This window comes from Gymnogyps californianus, chromosome 3 (assembly GCF_018139145.2).
Source record: "Gymnogyps californianus isolate 813 chromosome 3, ASM1813914v2, whole genome shotgun sequence".
NCBI classification, from domain to species: domain Eukaryota; kingdom Metazoa; phylum Chordata; class Aves; order Accipitriformes; family Cathartidae; genus Gymnogyps; species Gymnogyps californianus.
In genome coordinates, this window is record NC_059473.1 from 28,894,727 (window position 1) to 28,914,465 (window position 19,739).

A 19,739-nucleotide genomic window follows, 5' to 3' on the forward strand; every position below is an offset into this window, starting at 1 on the left:
CTTTGTTTTGTTTATAGATAATGTGTGTAACTAAACGTATTAACAAAAATAAGTCTTCAGGTCTTATTGTTACAGTTCACAAAAGAGAAAATTCCCCATGAAAGGTACCTACTACATCTTTTTAACGGCCATAGGTCTCACTGTTCTGATGAAGACCACAGAGCACACATGTTTTTAAAATTAGCTTTTTTTTCCCCCAGACAAGAATATTGGGGATTTTGTGTGCATAATGCAAATTGGTAATAAGCTACTTTCTGCTCTACCTCTTCAAGTCGCAAGTGATAGACATTTTCTCTCCAATTAGAAAAGTAAGATTAGGTCAACATCTTCATTTTTCTTTATATTGTTATCACTGTATGTTTCAGCCAGGAAAACTTTCCTTAAAATATAAATATGCGAACAAATAGGAAATCCAGTTCAGAACACAGAAATTATTCTGATGAGTCCAATGGGACTTGCACTAAAACAAAAACTTTTAGAAATAAGCAGCACAAGCTTAAAGTATGACTAATTCTGTTCAGTATTTCATTTTTATTTTATCTGGCACTTTCTTTGTATGCTTATCTTGACATCTGAAACTCTTTCAAAAAATTGCTAATTAAAAATGTTCCAACAAACATTCTCAACTCTGTAACATCTTTAAAATTCAAGAAAAAAACTTTTTCAAATAAGATATGTGATCATGACATAAAAATGAAAGGTCTAAGGCTCTTGCGTAGAAGTTTGGCAGCTGTATTTGCCTATGGAGAGTTAGCCCACAATCCTGTTAAAAAAGACAACTTTTACCAGAAACATTGCTCTCACCTTCAGTAATAAACTCTGTAATAAGCCTAAATTACTTATGCTTTCTTTTTATGGCCTACAATATCAGGCATCCATATAACACATAGCAGGCTACACGCTACCAGGATCTCTCTTTTGAAAAGGTTTTTTCTCCTTTTGCATAAACAGAGACTTTTAGACACTTTCTTACTAGTGAAGTAGTCATAAACCTCCCAAAACTTCTCCATGCTTGCCTCTTACTACTTGCCTTAAAGTGCAAGAGCTAAAAGCCTGCCTGCAGAGATGCACATCAGTAAGAACTGATACCATAAGAAGCCAAAGCAATTTTAATGTGGCCTATTTTTGAAAAGCCATGTTAGGAAGACTTAATTTCTATCCACCCTGACTAAGTGAACCTCTCTTCTGTATCTTGGGCATCCAGTTGTTGCCCAAGTTGTTCTTCACAAATCTGTGTGAAAACACCACCAAGAAATACTCGCAGGGTTAGGAGCTCAACGCACGAGAAAACAGAGTGACAGATCAGTCAAATGCTTAGAAGAAAAAGAAACTAAGAGGTCTCTCACAAGTACTCATAAAGTGGATGAAAGCAGCCATGACAGATTTCAATTAAGATGAGGAACATAATGGGCCTACTGCACTTCAGTTCCCTTGAAAAATGGAAGACTCACTTATTATTCAGTCATTTCACCAGAAAGAAAATTTCCAACGTACAAACTGTGCCTTGGGAAAAACATGGCTGATGCAACCTTTACTGAAGAAGTGACAACAGCAATACTGACATGTTTTTTTATTCTGGTCCAGCTTTTAAGCATTTACCACTTCATTTTGAGTATGCGCATATGCATGTTTTGATTTTGAAATGAGGCTTTTCTAGCATAAAACAAGCCAAACGTTTGTTCTTGGCTGACTCCATTGCTCTGGTGATGCTAGTGAATTCTCAGCCGTGTGTGCCAGACGGACACAACAGGAAATTCAGTCTTCCAAAACCAAGAAATTTCAGTGTTGTTCAGACTGTAGCAGAAAGCTCAGTCTTGAAGACAATCAAACTGTGATTTGCGTAACAGACCTGACAGCCAAAAATCACATGCTGAACATTTCAAATGATGCACTGCGCAGTATTTAAGATGACCTGTTCGTGCAGAACTTCAACAATGAGTGGGAAGAGTACAAGATGTTTCTTTTTTAACACAGATACCCAAATAAAGTGGTGTTCTCATCAACAAGCTTTGAGGACATCTGTCTCCAAACAAGTCACAGCAGTAGCAAGGGTGGGAGCTCCAGGCATCTGGAACAGCATTCCTTTTTTTGTCCAAAACCCAAAAATTAGTTCATTTCCCTTCCAACCTGGATATTAATGGAAACAAATACATCATATGCTCACGGTAGATGATAAACTGAATGTAACTCTGAACAGGATAGAGCTAGAGGTGGTTAGGACTCTCATATCTAAGGGTATGTCCACACAGAAATATAAAATGGATATCAAAACAATATTCATACTACTACACATATATACTAATAGCAGGCTAGTCATGTCAGCGCAGAGATCCATGCCTCATTAAAGTAAAAATTGTCTACATTAGCAAGTAGGGTGCTGTAACAACAGCAGATCTGTGAAGTCAAACAGGTGGTACCAAAGACCCAATGGCCACCCTCCATACTGGGCCCAGAGGCATTAAAACATAATTTTCAGAAGTTCATCTTGTTGCTTTTTGTTTTTCTTTGGATACAGAGTTTACAGCCAGCCTGCTCCAGGAATCTCACTGCACTTGGAAGCTTATCCCACAGTTTCTAGCACTCCTTCATGATGCTGTACTTGGAGGTTGACTGTCCTGGTGGAAATAAAAACCAGCTCACAGACGACCACTGAGTTAAATTTCACCGACAGCCAATATTGGAGAATATTTCAACACATCTGACTGAAGAGAGGTCAAAGGCTGTCTGCCCTGAGTAACATGTAAAAGGCAAGCATCGTCACAGACTCCACCTGCCAGGCAGAGGGGAAGAAGACACCTGCAACCTTCAGAAGCACAGGCAGGGACAGAAAGGATTACTGCTTAGAAAGAACAAGGCCCAGAAGACACATGTTTCTAATTTAGTCAAGGAGAACGAAACAATGGCAGGAGGAGCTGCTGTGTCCCTACTAGATCATCACGAAACTCCATAGAAGATACAAGGTGACTGAAAGAACACAAGTCAAAAAAGTTAAAGGGACTGAAGGTTTTAAAGGGTCTACAGATTTTTTTTTTTTTAACTGCCCAAAGCTCCAGCCTAACAGTCTCTTCAGTATGGGGAAAAGTGTCTTTTTTTAATTATTATTTTAGATAGGCAGGGCTGAATTGTAGACAAATCTGAAAACACAGGTGCCAGCTTCCATACTATTAATTTTGACACATTATAGCAGGTTTTTTTATTAGATCCTGAAAATAAAGTCTTCCAAACCTAGCCAATTTCTTATCTTTAATGCTGAACAAGTAATTAGGGATAGGGTAGTCAGACTTCTTTGTAATTTCATTTTCAATTCTGGTATGTGAATATAAAATGAGAAGAGTTGAAGTCACTGGCAGGAGGAAACCTTTTGTTAGCCATTAAGAGTCCAGGGATTTTTCTTAAGAGAAAAAGGTTAGTGGAACTAAATAGTCCTTTTAAATTCACAGGCTCCTGTTCAAATGCCTTTGAAGAGGCCCAGGTTAAGCACTTACAGAATATTATATGACCGGAGTAACAATAAACTGTTTGTTTTCAACAAGGAACTGCCTGGTAGGTGAATCAGGAAGCGTACCCTTCAGGAGATATTCCCTCTCTGTAGATGTAAATCAGACTGGGCAGGTTCAGAAGCTCCACGTGCAATACTGTGTTTTACTCCAGCTGGCTTTGGCTACCTACAGTAGCGCTGGGACCGCTTTGATTTCTGTTCTGCCTTTACCGCCTTTAAGTACCACTGATTGCAGCTTAGGTCTACGTAACATGAAATCAATCCTAGACTCTCTCAGTTTGGAGCTCTGCAAATATTATTTTTTGAAAGTTTGAGTCACCTTTTACAGTTAAGTCATGCTGAATTTAAGGTAGTCATGGGTTTGCTTATTTTGGATGGCAGATCTGATGCAAACCAAACTGGCATTTATTGAAGAAATCAGCAATATGTGGTCACAGACCTCCTGTGTACCCTGCTCACACACACGGTTTCAACTCTATCAGGAACACATGGCTTAACTTCTAAAATTCAGTTTCTCTTGTATTACTGTTTATTTTAAAGATGATCAACATTAATGAATTACAGAACAAATTACCTCCTCTTCCAAGGGAAACAACATGGAGCAAAGAACATGGAAAGCTCACACATTTGGCCTCAATTCTGTCAGAACACTGGGAAAAAGATTTGAACAAACTAAATATACAGCCTCTTGCTCCTCTAACCACTAAGGTCTGCAGAGGCCCTTAAACATCATTTCTATTCATTACAGGACGCCATTTATAACCATTCAGACTTCTATATATAAATGAGGATGCCAACACACCCTTATGTAGAGCAAGTACCAAAGAACTTTGATGCACAGCTTTTGCAGATTCTCATTCTCTTCTCAAACCCCACATTTCAATTTAATGACATAAAAATCAAAGCGTATTTGCTCAAACTCTCAATGAGCACTTAACAAATTTCAAATGCAACCTGCCAATCAATGTCTACTAAACAAAAACCTATAACATCTCTCTCGTGAATTAGTTTAGCTATAGGTGTCTTAATGTACTTAGCTATCTTAGGGATATCTAAAACAAAACTTTTGTAAAAGGTCTCAGAAAAGCTCTGTGTTTTGCAGTCTCCAAGCTCTTAGAAGAGTCTGAAAGATTTCAAATCTTTTAGCCAGTGCTGCTTTATGAATACAAGCTAATCTCATTTGTCAAACTGGAATATAACTTTATTAAATAACAAAATAGAATTTTCTCCTAATAATATGTAACATGTACATAACAGTTTTGGTCACAGGAAAACAATACATAACTACACAGGGTGTCAGCCAACATTTTTTCAGAGTAAAGTACATTGTTTAAATGACTGTTAGCTACTTCTAATCTACACACTCAAACTGGTTACTCTCAGCCCAATTCTTTAAAAATTGATTACAAGATTTGGCTCATGAATCAAGCTAATGTAGAAGTCCAGTCAAAATTATACAACCTAAAAAGCTGCCTACAAAACCCTGTATTTTGTCCAAAAAGTTCGCAACACACTCTTAAGCATCAGGGTAAAGAAACCAGTGCTGGCAACATCACAAGGGCAACTCTTTCACAGGCCAATTCATAACTGCCTTGCGAACAAGAAGGGAATCCTGCTTATGACTTTTGTGACTGTTTTCATTTCAATTTCCAAACTGATCAATTAATTAAATGAACTGCCTACTCCTCCTCTCGTCTTTAATGAAAAAGTCACACTTACTGTAATGCTGTATGTTTCTGAAGCCTTTGGAAAGGCTGAAAAACCCTAAAATTCCTGGAAGGGAGATCTTTTCACAGGATTAAATTTATCAATAGTATTTTAGGAAGAACCCTGTATTAAAAGAAAAAGAAACCCTATAATAGCTAAACACTACCCTATTCTTCTGTTTAAATAACATGTTATTGTCAAAAAAACCCCTCAGCAACACCTATTAAATTTCATATTTTAGCTGGTAGAAAATAAATCAGCCTGCTGCTGTTGAATTTAAACCCCAAATTCTCCTACTTTCTAGCCACCAATATTACGTACAGTTTTTGCTTCCAACAGATAAATCAAATTGGTTTCCTAAACATCATATTCTAGCTAATACACAGGATGCTATTGCAAAAGCCTTTGCACAAATTCTTGTATTTCTGAACTTTAAAAACATTTCTGATGAGTCAACATTTTACGTACAACTGAGGCTGGAATTTCACCTTCAGCTCTAGCATAAATGCAGGGAAGAATGTGGATTAAGTCCAACACTTCCTAATGCCAGCTGGTACTTGGGGACAGGACCTATGCAACTTCCTATTCTGAGTTTCCCAGTCTGCCTTTGTCTTCCGTAATCTCAGCTCTTCAGGCTGGCACACTGGCAACTAAATTTTAGGTTTACAGTATATCTTTCCCTCCCTATCAACTTCCAGCTTACTCCTTCCTGAAGAATGGCCAATCTCTGCAAAGTATTCTTTCTTCTGGTGGCCAGATTCTTCTGATACGTGACCTGCAATTGTATCAGCTAAAATATCTTCTAAATGCACCAAGAAGTGCATCTTCTGTGGTGTTTGAGTCTTGGTACAGTCAACTCTACATAATCCTTAGGGGGCTATCCGTAGGGAGTTTTATCCTTGGAGGGTTGCTGATGAACCAGGCCAAGCTGGCCTTGTACTGACCACATTTTTACCTGCAGAGAGATCTGGAAAATGATCGTTTGTCACTCATGGAAGCAACAAAGCTTATGGAAATCACACCTACACATACAATGAACAGCTGATTAAAAGATTAAATCTCCCATTGTTTTGGTTATTAGCTTTCAAATTCTGCAGTATTCTAAAGACTGAGGTTTTGGGGGGTATATTTGTTTAGAAGGCAGCCTTCATATTTTAATCTGTTTTCTCTCAGAGCCCACATCTGTAGCACTGAATCAACATGCACCGCCTTCCTCTTGTCTTCTTGAGGAGATATTAATAATGGATTTAATTATTAAACTTTGTCCATAGCATTTTTAACCATGTAATACAAAACCAGCACATCAGTGAACATCACGGCCAAGAGACCTACATTTAATGGAAAGCATTTAAAAAAAAAAAAAATAATGAAGCCTACACTACCAAGTAATCCTTGCTGAGTTCCTGGAAGTGCAGGAACACCTGCATAGAAATACAAACATCTAGTAACAGCGCATCTGCTTGCCTACTTGGTGCTGTTGAGATCTTCTTGGAGTAATTACCATGTGCACAGTCCCCTTGACTTGCCCATTCTATAAGACCAGCTCATCCTGCATTATAGCAGGCATGTCCTCCAAAGGGAAAGTTGCTGGTCTGCTGATTTAAGTTTTTCTACCACCACCAAAGCCAGACTATTATGTTGCTGTTAGTTTCCCTGGTAAAGGCAGAGAATTTATTGCTTCAAAAAGCAGCTACACAAATTATTTTTTTCATTGTGATACCACCAAGAACATCCTGAGTTTCAGCTATTATGAAAAATTAATTTGTGCTCTGGCTGTCCTTGGTGAATGATACTGAAAGGTTGTGTTTTGTTGGTGTTGTTTTTAGCATACCGGATTGATAAAATAATCCTGTCTGTTCTCTTTTTTTGTTCTCTTAATGAGAACCGCATGTGACCCCTTGGCAGCATCCTAAAAAACTCAGAGGTCAAACTAATCCCATGTGCAAATTTAATGAATTTTACAGAATTAACATCAGAGGTTTCGCCTATAAAGGGGTAACCTACTAAAAGTCTTGTTTATTTATTGGAAAGCATTTTCAGATATGAGTGTGGATTTATGTCCAAAACCTGTAATTGTACATGGTTTGTGCCTACTCTGAACGTTGCACTGGTGGAGGGAACACACCTTAAACAACCTTATTCAATTCTTAATATTCCCTGAATGTTTATATTTAAGTTAGGAGTATACCTATGAACCAGAGTCAAAGAATGTTTTATCTTATGCAAAGTACATCTTAAATTTCAGTCTGAAGTTTAAACACATCGGCTGATACCCAAAGCAACTGTTCCAAAACAAGCAATCACCAACTGCTTAAATAAACAATTTGTAGCTGTGTTAAGGATACTGTTATCAAAACTGCTGAAAGAGTGGACTTGGAGCAGCACAGAAACCTGAATTAGCCTGCTAAAAGCACATCAGACTTAAATGAATGCCTCCAAGAATACATTTATGAACAATGACGTAACTGTTATGACTCTGCTCTCAAAAGCAAAGACGAACCAGGCTAAATTAGGCTCATGGGTCAGAAAGCACAGATTAATAAATTACCACTGTGCACCTGATGTGCAGTAACTGTTCATACTCGTATGCTTTGCTTTCAGCTGGAACAGGACAACAAAAATTTCCCTTGATGTTTTGTGTGTGTAAGAGCACAGACATGCATTATTGCTCCAGCCCAGCTGACAGAAAGTTAACTTTTCAATTTGAACTAGTAAATAGACTTCCATAGAGTCAGGCTCAGTCATTAAAACTATTTTCAATTTTTGAACATGGCTGTATAATGCATACAGACCACTAACGAACAAAGGTAATTAACTGCACTTCTCAATGTCTAAATTTAAAGACAGAAATGGAAAAGTGGAGAAGTTAGAAAACGGGCAGATGCCAAAGGCAGACATGGCCTTGGAAGGACAAGAAGGTTCATCTTGATGCAGTGAAAGAGGAAGAGGCAAGGGAACTATCTGAAGAGAAGGACCACTCTGCCAAGGAGGATGATCTTACATTCTCCTTAGTTGTTGCCTTCTTGCTGTTTTGAAAGTACAAAAAACCCCTTCCAGCTTCCAAATAATGTCCCCCTTCCAAAAATCACACAGAGGCTGCTTGCAAAGCTGCAGAGCGTCATGGGCATCTTGCACCTATATCTAGATAGGCCTGCGTGCGCCACTGTTTTGTCTTTAATAACCTGCTCACTAGAAATTACTGCTGTCTCTCCTAAGGGACAATGAGAGAATAAGGGCATATTTAGGTTACACTCTTTGAGCCACGAAGTCCTGAAACCACAGCGAGGCCACATTCCTGCTTTCCACACAGATGGCCTAAATGCTCCTCACATGAAGTGAGACTAAGACTGGTTGTCTGCTCGTTGTCACTCACATAGTGCTGCCAAAAGCGGAGCGGGGAAAGGGGACGCTACAGGCTTGAAGGAGTGCCATGGCCATCAACTTGGCAAGTCAATGTACTCTGCAGTGTTATGAAATACCTGTGAGATTGCCCTCATTCAAAGTAGTTATAGCTGGATCATCCTAGAATCAGCCTGGAGAAAACTGAGCAGCAAGTATCTCAGTGGACAGTGAATCTGGTTTTGAGCCCGAGCCTGGAATAACTTTTGCATTTATTTGTTGTGTGAGCTTGAATCTTGTGCCCCTACATCAGGACCCATTTGTATTTTTAACAGTCCCATCCACAAAGCAGAGAGCTAAGCAGCAGCACCGCAGAGCACGGGATATTTGGGTTATAAAGCTAAGTGCACACACCGCAGGCAGTCCGTTACAGACGAACTAGTGACTCTGCAAAATGCAAAGCCAGTTGGTTTTATACAAGGCTGTTCCACACAAGTTAGTTTCAAGAAAGCAGCCTTCTTAGAAGTAAACTTTCCCAGTGCAGACAAGCTCTCAGCTAAGAAATGGCACATGGCTAGAGGTTAGCAGAGTATGTTATTTGACTTCTGGCAGAACCTCAAAGTCTTTTCCCCCTCCTGTGGTCTCCAGCAAGAAGGAAGGCGGGGGGGGGGGGGGGGAAATCAAACTAAAAGCACTGGAAGACAGCATCCTACAGCAAAGCTGTGCAATGACATGATTTCACAAATTTTCCAATACCAATACTTTGCCGTGCCAAAGACTACAAATGAAACAAGACAGATATTTCCGGGACTTCTGTACAACAAATTACCAGCTCCAAAGGCTGCTCTTTTAACTTTCTGTATTTATGAAGCAGAAGGCATCTAGAGTTAGTCTTGTAACTCCTTAGTATGCAGTTGAGCATACTATTTTTTTTTTTTTTAATTCACATGAAAGAACTTTGAACTTTTTCAAAGGCTTAGCTTGATACATTGATTATTTTTTTAAAGCTTTCACCAGACTAATTTCCATCACTTCATTCCATCACCTCAGTCCCCCAACAAAGCAGATTTTACGTATTTTTTTAATTTCTGTTCTTCTCAAACACCCTGCATCTCCCATACTTGCAAAAAATGCAGTAAGCTAACACTGGTGTGGGGGTGGGGGGAAGCAATAACATTACTAAACCACTTTAGACTAACAAACAAGCGTATTCTAAAACAAAATAAAAACCACCAAATGAAGTACAACCTGCAAGTAAAGTGAAAAGTTTCAAACATCACCTTGAGAAGTGGATGGAAGGCAGGTCTCATTCAAGAAAACATCAAAAATGGAAATACTACTTTCGAATACTCAAAAAAGTCAGTATTTTGAAGATGTTAAAAAACCCAAGGAAGGTGGAGGAAAGATTTTTTTCTTCTGATATTCTAATATATGCTACAAAGGAGAAAAAGCAACCATGTCCCATTAACATGAGAAGCCTGCCTTCACAACAGACAGAAAATACCACTTGAAAAAGTACATGTTTTATGAAAGTGCCCATGAAGTTTGGGGAACGTGAGCCATTATTTTATTCTCTGAAGCAAAATCAGGTGGGGGAGTGGAGGAGGGAGAAGAGATTAGTATATTACAGGGAATATGCAATAGTTTCTTGAGCTATTCTACACCAATACATTCTGATGAAAGGAAATTACATTCTGGCCCTCAAAAGGTAAAAAAAAAAAACCACCCAGTTCAGCAAACAGCTGAAGAACAATAATCTTTCCTCCAGATTTATATACATAACAATTGAGCCTCATTTTTAAGAACTACTTATGCAATCCAAAATTTTGTAATTCAAGTTTATCAGAGAAGTTTGTTCCATAACACAAAGGAAGTATGTAGTTGAAAGAACACCAGCAAGAACTTTACAGAACTAGTACAGAAATGTGAATGAAGACTGATGTTTGGAAATAATTCCCCATTTCCCCAAATTCACAAACCATTTTCCTTTTAACTTTTTTTACCCATTTAAGATTAATAGTGAGTGCCTCTAATACCCTCTTTTCACACAATTGCTGCACGACAGTATCGGTGACACGCTAAGTTATCTTCTCACGAAAAAGGCAGAAGAAACAGATGGAGATTCATTAATTTTTCTCTGTGGTACTCGCTCTCTTTGCCTGAACAGAAAGAAGGTAAGAATGACTGTACGTGGACCGAGGGTCCAGCCAGCCACCACCCTCTCTGCCAGTGACCAGCAGCAGATGCATACCAAAAAGTCTAACATCAGGGCACGAATGAAGTGCTGGTTTCCTGATACGCTCTCCCAACATCCAGAAAACTGCACAGACAGACTTACTGAGTTTCACAACTCAGTTGCCAAGCAACCTCCCAAAACTCCTTTAAAACAAGAAAAAGAGAAAATAACAACAAAACCCCCCAAACCCACTGTTCATCACAGAACAGCTGTTCAGCTCCACGCAGCCAAATATAAATGGTAAAGCTGCACACTGAATGTGGGAGACTAAAACTACCAGAAAATACCATCTATTTCAATATCTTTGTTTGTTTGTTTGGGTTGTTTGTTGGGAGGTTTTTTGTTTTGTTTTTAAATCATGCCACACTGAACACATTTATCTCATGCAGAAAGTTAAGAGGCAAACAAATTTTTTCAGCTTTATCATTTATTGTACTCTTAAGTTTAAAACATATTTGGAAGTAAATTTGGCTACCAAACATTTCATGGATATTTTACTTGCTTTTTTTAGACTTAAAAAAAAAAAAAAAAAAAGGGAAAGAAAAAAGAAAACACACCTTAGCTCAAAGTGTGCCTAAGGACGTATGGCTGTACGGGCTCAGAGAGAATGATAAAGTACATTAGAAATTTGCAAAAAGAGTTTCTGTCTGTAAAAAAAACAATGCCTTAACTTAGTGTTGCAAACCTGTATGCCCGTAATATAAAATTTCACTATCTGAGGAGAAAGACATTTAAAAAAACTTTATGTATAGCATTAACTGCATAATTGAGAATGCATGAATATGAAAAGGAGGCTACAACAAACTGACAAAATGAAAACTCGCTACTGACAGAGGGCTAATATCAGCACATACAGCTCTGGTTTTTTACAGGCAAGTGAAAGAGAAATATATCTCTTCAGGCAAATACTTATACCATGAACCAGGATTTCTTAGAGAGAGCCTGAAAACATTTCTTTTCTGGAGATAATACCAAAAAAAAAAAAAGTCAGCACTAATATGACTGATGTATTAAAAAGGCCAGTTCTGAAAAAATACTTTGAAAACACAGAATTTATTTAAAATCTGTAATGAACAGAGCTTGGCCCTTACATATTTGCTGCAGGAGAAAGAGGTCTGAATTATTTAGCACTAGTATCTTTCTACTGAATTTGGCCTCCGATATTTGTTTTTTTCCTTTATAGCAGTATTAACGGATTTAATTTAATTAAGTAAATTATCATTCTCCTTTAAAGACTTAAAAATGCTTATGCTGAGTCAAGTCAAAAGGTCCACCAAATCCACCGTGATTTCTCCAACTGGGGCAGAGAGCAGATGCACAGGAAAGGGAAGCATTAGAACAGTGACACTTGCCAAAACCTCTCTCTCAACCTTCAAGGTTGCTGAAGGATTTCTTGAGCCAACTGTGATATCTACATACTTGGTAAACTCACTGGGCTTTTCTTCCATGACTCTGTTCAATCATTTGTTAAAAATTCAGATAGGTTTAAAATCAACAGTATCTTGTATCATGGAGTTCCACAGCTAAACTAAAATTACATTAAAAACTTCATTATTTTGTTTCTTTTAAATCCGCCACCTTGTATTGGAAGGGATGCTAATTACCTGACTCCCTTCCATGTGTCTCATAGCATAATTTTTTTTTTCCGTGTCATCCCTCAGTTGTCCCTTTTCTAGGCTAAAAAAAATCTCAGCCTATTCAGTCATTCCCCATCTAGAAACTATTCTATACTTGTTGTCAGGCTTTTTACTGCTCTTCATTTCTACTGTATCGTCTTTGGGATTTACACAATATTCAAATATACAACACAGATTAATACACAAACACAAGTGTGTTTTCTGTTTTGTTCTGCATTCTTTTTATGATATTTACCCCCTCCCCTCTTGGGCTCTACCAAGAATCAGGGTGACTTTTTTCAAACAAAAAATCTCCTCGGTCGACCACTCTTTCCCCAAGTAAAGTCCAGACTGCTTTATTCATGTGCATCATTTCACAATTATTTACACCAAGTTTTACCTGCTGGATCATCACTCTCACTCTCTCAGGAGATACTTCTGTAATTCTCAAAGATCAACTGTATCTTGATTACCCCAGCTCAGTTAACACTGGCAGAAGACTTCCTCAACCCGCTAGTCACCCCCCTTCTCCAAGTCACTTACGATTTTGCTTTTGATGATCACAAAGCAACATAGCTTTTATCAGAGATCCACCACTAGACTGCATTGGTGACTTCCCTCCACTGTGCAAACTGTACTCTGGAATATTTTACCTCGTTATTTATCTATGCAAGGACCTGTGCTCTTTGTCCACAACTGATTCCTTTAAAGTTTTTGGTGGGTATTTTCAAAAGCAACTGATGAGATCAAGTAGATTTTAAAAAAAAAAAAAAAAAAAAAAGTGTTTCTTGATTGCAGTATGTAGGTTATCTGAAGATCATTTTACAGAAACCTAAGGAAAATATTTTCAAAACTATCTTGGATTGTTCGTGAGCAGCTAAATACTTTTGACTGTTTCAACAATTGCTATGACATTTTTCTACTACTTTTTTGTAAAGGTCAAAGTCAGAGAAGATAATAACACAAAAATGCCACATAAAACACTCGTATACGTGGCATATTTTTCTTAGCCCAGAAGCAACATTCATCCTCAAAAAGGCTGCTTCTGTAGGCATTTTCATTCACACTTTTTTTTTCTTTAAAAAAAAATGACTGGACTATAAAATTTAGCTGAGAATAAACTAAGAAAAGACTGAAAAACAGTAATGCACACAGGTGAAGTATACTTAATGTTTTTTTCATCCTTGCTTTTTGAAAAAAAAAATCATCTCAGTTAAAAAAACAGCAAGCCAATAAGGCATCTAAATTTTACATGTTTCTAGAGACATAAATCAGTCCACCTTGCCAAAATAAAAAATAATTTTAAAAACCCCATCAGCCAAGCCTTCCATATGTTAGTAACCTATGTGTATAAACATATATATCTTATAGATATCTTGTGTTTTATCTTACCTTTTAGCCAACCACAGTTTGGTTCCTATACAGGTAATGATGTCACCCAGTCCCTGCTGAAAGTCCGAACTAATGAGCTGTTTTGATTCTAAGTACGACTGCAGCAAGTGAAAAACCTAAATAAAAAAGAAAAAAAAAATTAAGAAATTGAAACTAGAGTTTCTAGCCACTGCCTTTCCTCCAAATAACTGTAAGATGAAAACAGCCACCTGCAAAATGAACAACTATTACTCAAGGAAAAACATGTATTCATTTGGCATAACAACAGATAGAATCCTTAAATCGCCTATTCTTTACAATTCACTTTTCACAGTAATTGAACAATAAAACACAGAAAGTGCTGGAAGATCTTAACCTCCGTAAAGTGAGGAGACGACAGCCGGATGAACATCGCTCCTACTGGCCCTTGCCAACTTAAGCATCCCTCAACTTTCAACTTCCTTGCAGTGCCATCTACTCACCAGTGCCAGCACAACTGTCTGTGGAGCACGCTGGCAGCTTGGCCCACTGGATGGAGTGGGGCTGGTTGCATCGTACGAGTACAACCAAGGAGACAGGGAAGGGTCTTTAAAATCCACACAGTGAGCAAAAAGCTTTTTAAAGGCAGTAGAATTATCATCTATAACCACTCTGAAGTGCTGACAGAAAAGTATCTTTATTCCTGCTCCTGAGATCCTTCATTCACGGCTCCAGTCAAACACAGTGGGCAGTTAGGTTTCATAGAGAAGGGAGATGCTCGCACTTTTCACTTCAAAGGATAGAAAAGACCGAGCTCCCACACTGGGGCTGTGCACTGCACTATCTCCTCCAGAATTTCACTTAAAAGCCCAGTAGACATGTCCTAGCTACCATGAAGGAAAGAATTCAAGATACCAAAATAGAAAGCATGACCTGTAGCTTTCTGGTCAGACAGCTGACAAAGCAAATAATTTCTGTTCTTAGAGACCTCCCTTTGCTATTTAAAAACAGGTTTTCCAAGTAGTATTGAATACACAGAAAAGTGTTAAGAAAAAATGGAGTTAAAAAAAGATGTATAGTCATCTAGATCATAAGCATGAAAATGAAATACTGGACAATATATGAAAGCTGATACCTACTGCACAGTGGAGAGGGACTCTCCAAGCCCAGCCCCTGTAGTACCCATCCTCTCTGCACATGGGAAAGGGTGTGTGACACACACTTCTGACACAAGTGACGATGCCCTTATCATCCCCCTTAGTTTTTACCTTTCCCATTCACATGCAAGCGAACAGGAAACATCTAGGTGAGTTAATTTCTAAATGGAAAAACATGGAGATACGCGGTGCAATACTGAAGCCTAATGGGAAAGATCTCACTCAGGTTAAGCAGTTTTGCACGCATGTGCAATTTGGAAGCAGGAATAGGAGGAACGGTGCTAACTCTCCCTCTTTCTTTAACTTGCCTTACAGCCTCCAAATTTGAAATTCTGTTTGCCTACACAGGTAAGTTACATTGATAGACATGACAGGGTTTCTATGCAAATTGAAAAAGTACATCCCCCATTTTTTATTGAAACTGGTGATGTGCAGAATTTAGGAAACTTTAGAGGCGTTATCAGACCATTTCTGAAAATACATACAGGAGCATTTTATATGGAAACACTCTTAACATGTGAGAGTATTAGCATTTCATAGTTGCAAAGTGACAATTTTATGACTAACGGATCAAGCTGGGGCCTACACTTCACTTTGGGAGAAGAAAAACCTTTATATCCAGATTTGTACATCTCAGATCTTGGTTTCCCGCATGCCAGCTGTCACTTCCTCCCGGGGTTATATTTTTTTGTTTGTTTGCTTGTTTTGGAAACACAAGCACTGCCGCATATCATTAACTTGACACAATTTCATCTGGGTTATTTTTTGTGAAATTATTCAAGTGGAAAAACAGCTGCAGTGATTTCAAATAAGCACAGAAACAGAAGAGATGTCAAGAGACTATCTAATCCATACAAACACGGAGGCAGGGTCTAAACATTCTCTGATGAAACAAATGCCTGACTGTCCTAATCCTGAAAACAGCCAAGAAAGCAGATTCCAAAATATTTGTATGCAACTTCTTCTAGTGTTTCACCCTCAAAATCCAAGCTTTTGAGGTAAGGTGTTCCTCTCCACTCCTACCCTCGCCCTCATGGTAAACAACTGTTCTCTGGACACCATTCAGTTGGACCAGATTTTTTCCTAGTGAGGTACTTACTAAACACAGAGATCCCACTGGGGCCCCTTTGACAGGAACAATGAAATAAACTCTCATCTCCCTATGTTAGCAGGTGCTTTGTAGGCAAGAGACATCCTGGAAAGATAACTGTCATCTTGTCTTCCTTTTTTTTAAAACTTCCGAAGTCCTCTGTACTGAACATCATTTTGTTGATGGCAGACCATCTTTCTAAGACGGTCTTTCCAAGATCTTTCTGAATTTTGATTTTTTTCTACAAAGCGCTTTGCAAAAGTGCAAACTTGCAAACATTTGAGAGTGTCACCAAAGATCTCTACTTTGAATCCTCTTCTTTAGCCTGCTCTTGCCTGTGCAACTGTCTGCTTATTAAATGGTTTATGTAAGTATCTACTCAAATCAATCTTCTTCATGAAAACCAATGCACAAAGTTGCCACTGCTACTAGTTTCTCTGTATTTTTTTTGTGGCTTGCCCTTCATCTCTGTAATGGACACTATAGAAGAAAAAGGATGAAAAAGGAAAATAATTATCTATGCAGAAGCTCTTCTTATTGCCTTTTATATCCTCTGCTAATTGAAAACCATTTGGTGCCTTAACCCTTCTGATTTTATTCTTCTGTGCTTCTGTTCATTTCCAGGAATGAGAAGAGATTTACCTCTAAGCAATAATATAAAATCTGTTTCACAATTATGAAGGGGCTATCATATTTTTTCCTGCTCCAAAATTAATTTAATCTCTTCAGCTTTATAAACAACTCTCAAAGTGCCTCCCTCCTAAATACACAGGAAACATAAGTAGTTTGATAGTTCAAGGAAAAGGTCTTGAGAGAGAAAGAACTGTGCATACTAAGTAGGTCAAATTTGTGGATTTAAATTAGTCCAGGTAGGAGATTCAGTCCTGAAAACGCAATCAAAACTCCTCTGCAGTTCAGTCTCTACATGAACCATATCCTTTCAATACTATTCAGATGGTAAAAAACAGAGGACATGAGCCATATTTAAGCAGTAGAATTAGCAGGTAAGAGTTTGATTCACTCTTGAAAAATGTTGGCATTCATCAAAGACAATGTTCCACTACTACAGTTTACCCTGTTCTGACTTTTGATATATGCAAAATCCTGATTTTCTCATTATTTCAGTGCAAGCCCTCTATCATTTATTCAGGTCCCCTCACCAAATTTGAGAGACCTAGAAAGCTTTCCCCACAAAGGAATTATTTTTTTCAGCATAAGATTTTAGAATGCCTAAACTAAATTTGAAATTGTAATTAATGTCGGCATGTTCTATTCAAAGCCTTATTTTATGTAAGCTAAAAGTGGAGGCAACCGAACAAGCAATCTGTAGAAGTTAACCTCAGCAGTTCTTCACTTCCATCACGTGTGACACATCATTCTTTGGCTTACAGTAATATTGCTGTAGCTTCCATGATCTAAGACTACAAGCCAGGCAATGTTTGCATGGGGAGGTAGCAAGTTTTATGAGACTGTTTGATATAGATAATAAAATAGACAGGCTTTCCAGCACATGGCTCTCCTCAAGTCCAAAAATACTACTTGATTTAAAATCCTCTGCTAACTTCCTCACTTACACATAAATGCAATGAGGTCATGGTGTTCCTTTTGTATGTGGGATTGTTTATTACATTAAGGCAATATATTAATGATTTTTAATTTTTTAAAGGTACTTTTACAAAAGATGTACACCACCTGTAGAGGAAGGTTTATGAAGACTTACAGGATGACAGCAATTATCTTTAAATTTGACATGAACTAAACATCAAGAAAGCAGCCTGAAAGCATCTTTGAGATGTTGGGAGCCTTTTTAATAGGACTGAAGATACAACACCCAAGGTATTGTCTGCAGTTCTGTGGAACCTTGCATTAATGATGGTGAGTTGCTGGATGCTCAAAAACCTTTTCTTTCCCTGAGCAGGCTGTTCAAAGTCCGGCTAATACACCAGCAGGATTGTACAGACTGCCTGTCAACCTGGGCAAGAGTTGTTAAACAGTGCAAGCCATGGGAAGTCCAGATACTTGGATACATAATGGAGAACAGTGTCCAGCGATTGACCATACTGAGACCCTTTGGTCCATGAGGTTCTACTAACTCTGAGCCAGCATGTCCTAACCTGCTGCAGGTAAAACCACCAGCATGGGAAGACTTCTTAGTGCAGAGTAACGCAGCAAGGTAAAAAAAAAAGGGGGGGGGCACCAAGCCTTATAGTGTGACACTATAACCTCATTAGCAAAACCCAAGGACCCAGCATGCCAACGAATGGAAGCTGTGTTCTGCTCTCCAGCCGTTCCCAGTACCTTCCCTCCCTTCCTTGCCATTGTCAATACTTCATCCTTGTTCTTCAGCTGCAGAAGCCTCACAAAAAGGGGAAAAAGCGGAGGAGGACGGGGAAGGGAAGAGGCAAAAAAAGGAAAGAGCCGGCTTGGTTCCCTGCTGGTCAATCAGCACACTTATCCTTCTGTCCCGTTCACATCCATCCCCCACCAAACAGCAGGCTTTCAGATGCAACACTGAGAGACTTCTGTGTCTCTCTGTCATGACATGAGAAAGTTGAGTGTTTTCTTTGTACCCAAGCAGACCTTAAGACATAACATCTGCTATTTTCCAAGTGTTCATTTTGGATGATCAAGTGAAAAAAATGCACATTACTTTTTTTAAAAAATAAATACTTAAATGGTTAGACATCAGCTAAGTCAAAAATATAAATCATGAGAAACAGGAAGAGACATTTTTCTCCCCCACATCAACTTTGATACGATATGAAGCTGATCATTATCTTTAGCACCTCTCATATTAGCTCAAATTGCTGTATTCAAGCTGTGAAATACACTATCAGAATTATGAAGCAATGCAATGGTGGATAAAAACCTGTATAAAACACAAAACTTAGCAAGTGCCTTTAAATTTTTTTCGACGCCAAGAGTTCCCCTGCATACGTACAGAGACACTGCAAATATAACACAACCTTTTAATACCCACAAAGTTGATCTACTGTGACACACTTTGTCTAACAAATTAAAATCAGTATTTTGTAGCATTTGCATTAATTTTATAGGAGGAACTAAGGTTTCTGAAATTTACAATAAACTTTTAACTTCAGACATGAAATAATGATTAGGTAGATACTTGGTGTGCATGCACACATGTTCGTATTTAAAAGAAAACACAGCGTTCAACGTGTTGCTCCACAAAGTGCCTTTTTTAAACAATCAGATTTTCCAAAAACACATTGAAGGTTATATAATTGCACTCTTCTCAGTAAAGTAGCAAAGTTAAACTTTTCTCCCCTTAAGCTGACCTGAAGCAATAAAAACTTTTGCATGCATGCCCTCAGCTATGTTTGGATGAAATTAAGTATACAGCACAAACATTCACATTCCTAAGTGCAAGACTGAAACAATGCTCCCAGTGTTCTTTTCAGTACTTCTTGGGGGTGAAAAAAAAAAGCAAACTGACATCACCCCAAACTGTACATTCTCAGCATAGATCATTTAACTCCCTAAAAAAAATACAAGGAATACAGATGTTTCACCAGCTGAAAGAAAACACTGTGTAAATACTAAGCTTGGAAAAATATGTCACTCACCAAGCAATGGCGGCTGAAGCAACAAGGAAAGCCAAAAACTTGTGTTTGCAAAATGGCAGCAGTAAGGAAATTACTGCACTAAGCTAGATGTGGTTTTTCGGAATTGTTTCACCAAAAGCTTTTGTCTGAGTATTAACAGGCTAGTGAGAAAACCTCAA

At 38.2% G+C, this 19,739-nt stretch overlaps 1 protein-coding gene across 1 annotated transcript in view; it reads right to left on the reverse strand.

Annotated features, from left to right (window-relative positions):
• THADA (THADA armadillo repeat containing) overlaps positions 1 to 19,739 on the reverse strand; it is a 165,787-nt gene that overhangs the window by 49,760 nt on the left and 96,288 nt on the right. Inside the window, exon 30 of the mRNA XM_050894700.1 lies at positions 13,790 to 13,905. Within this exon, the coding sequence (XP_050750657.1) occupies positions 13,790 to 13,905 (116 nt within the window). The remainder of the gene's footprint in view (positions 1 to 13,789; positions 13,906 to 19,739) is intronic.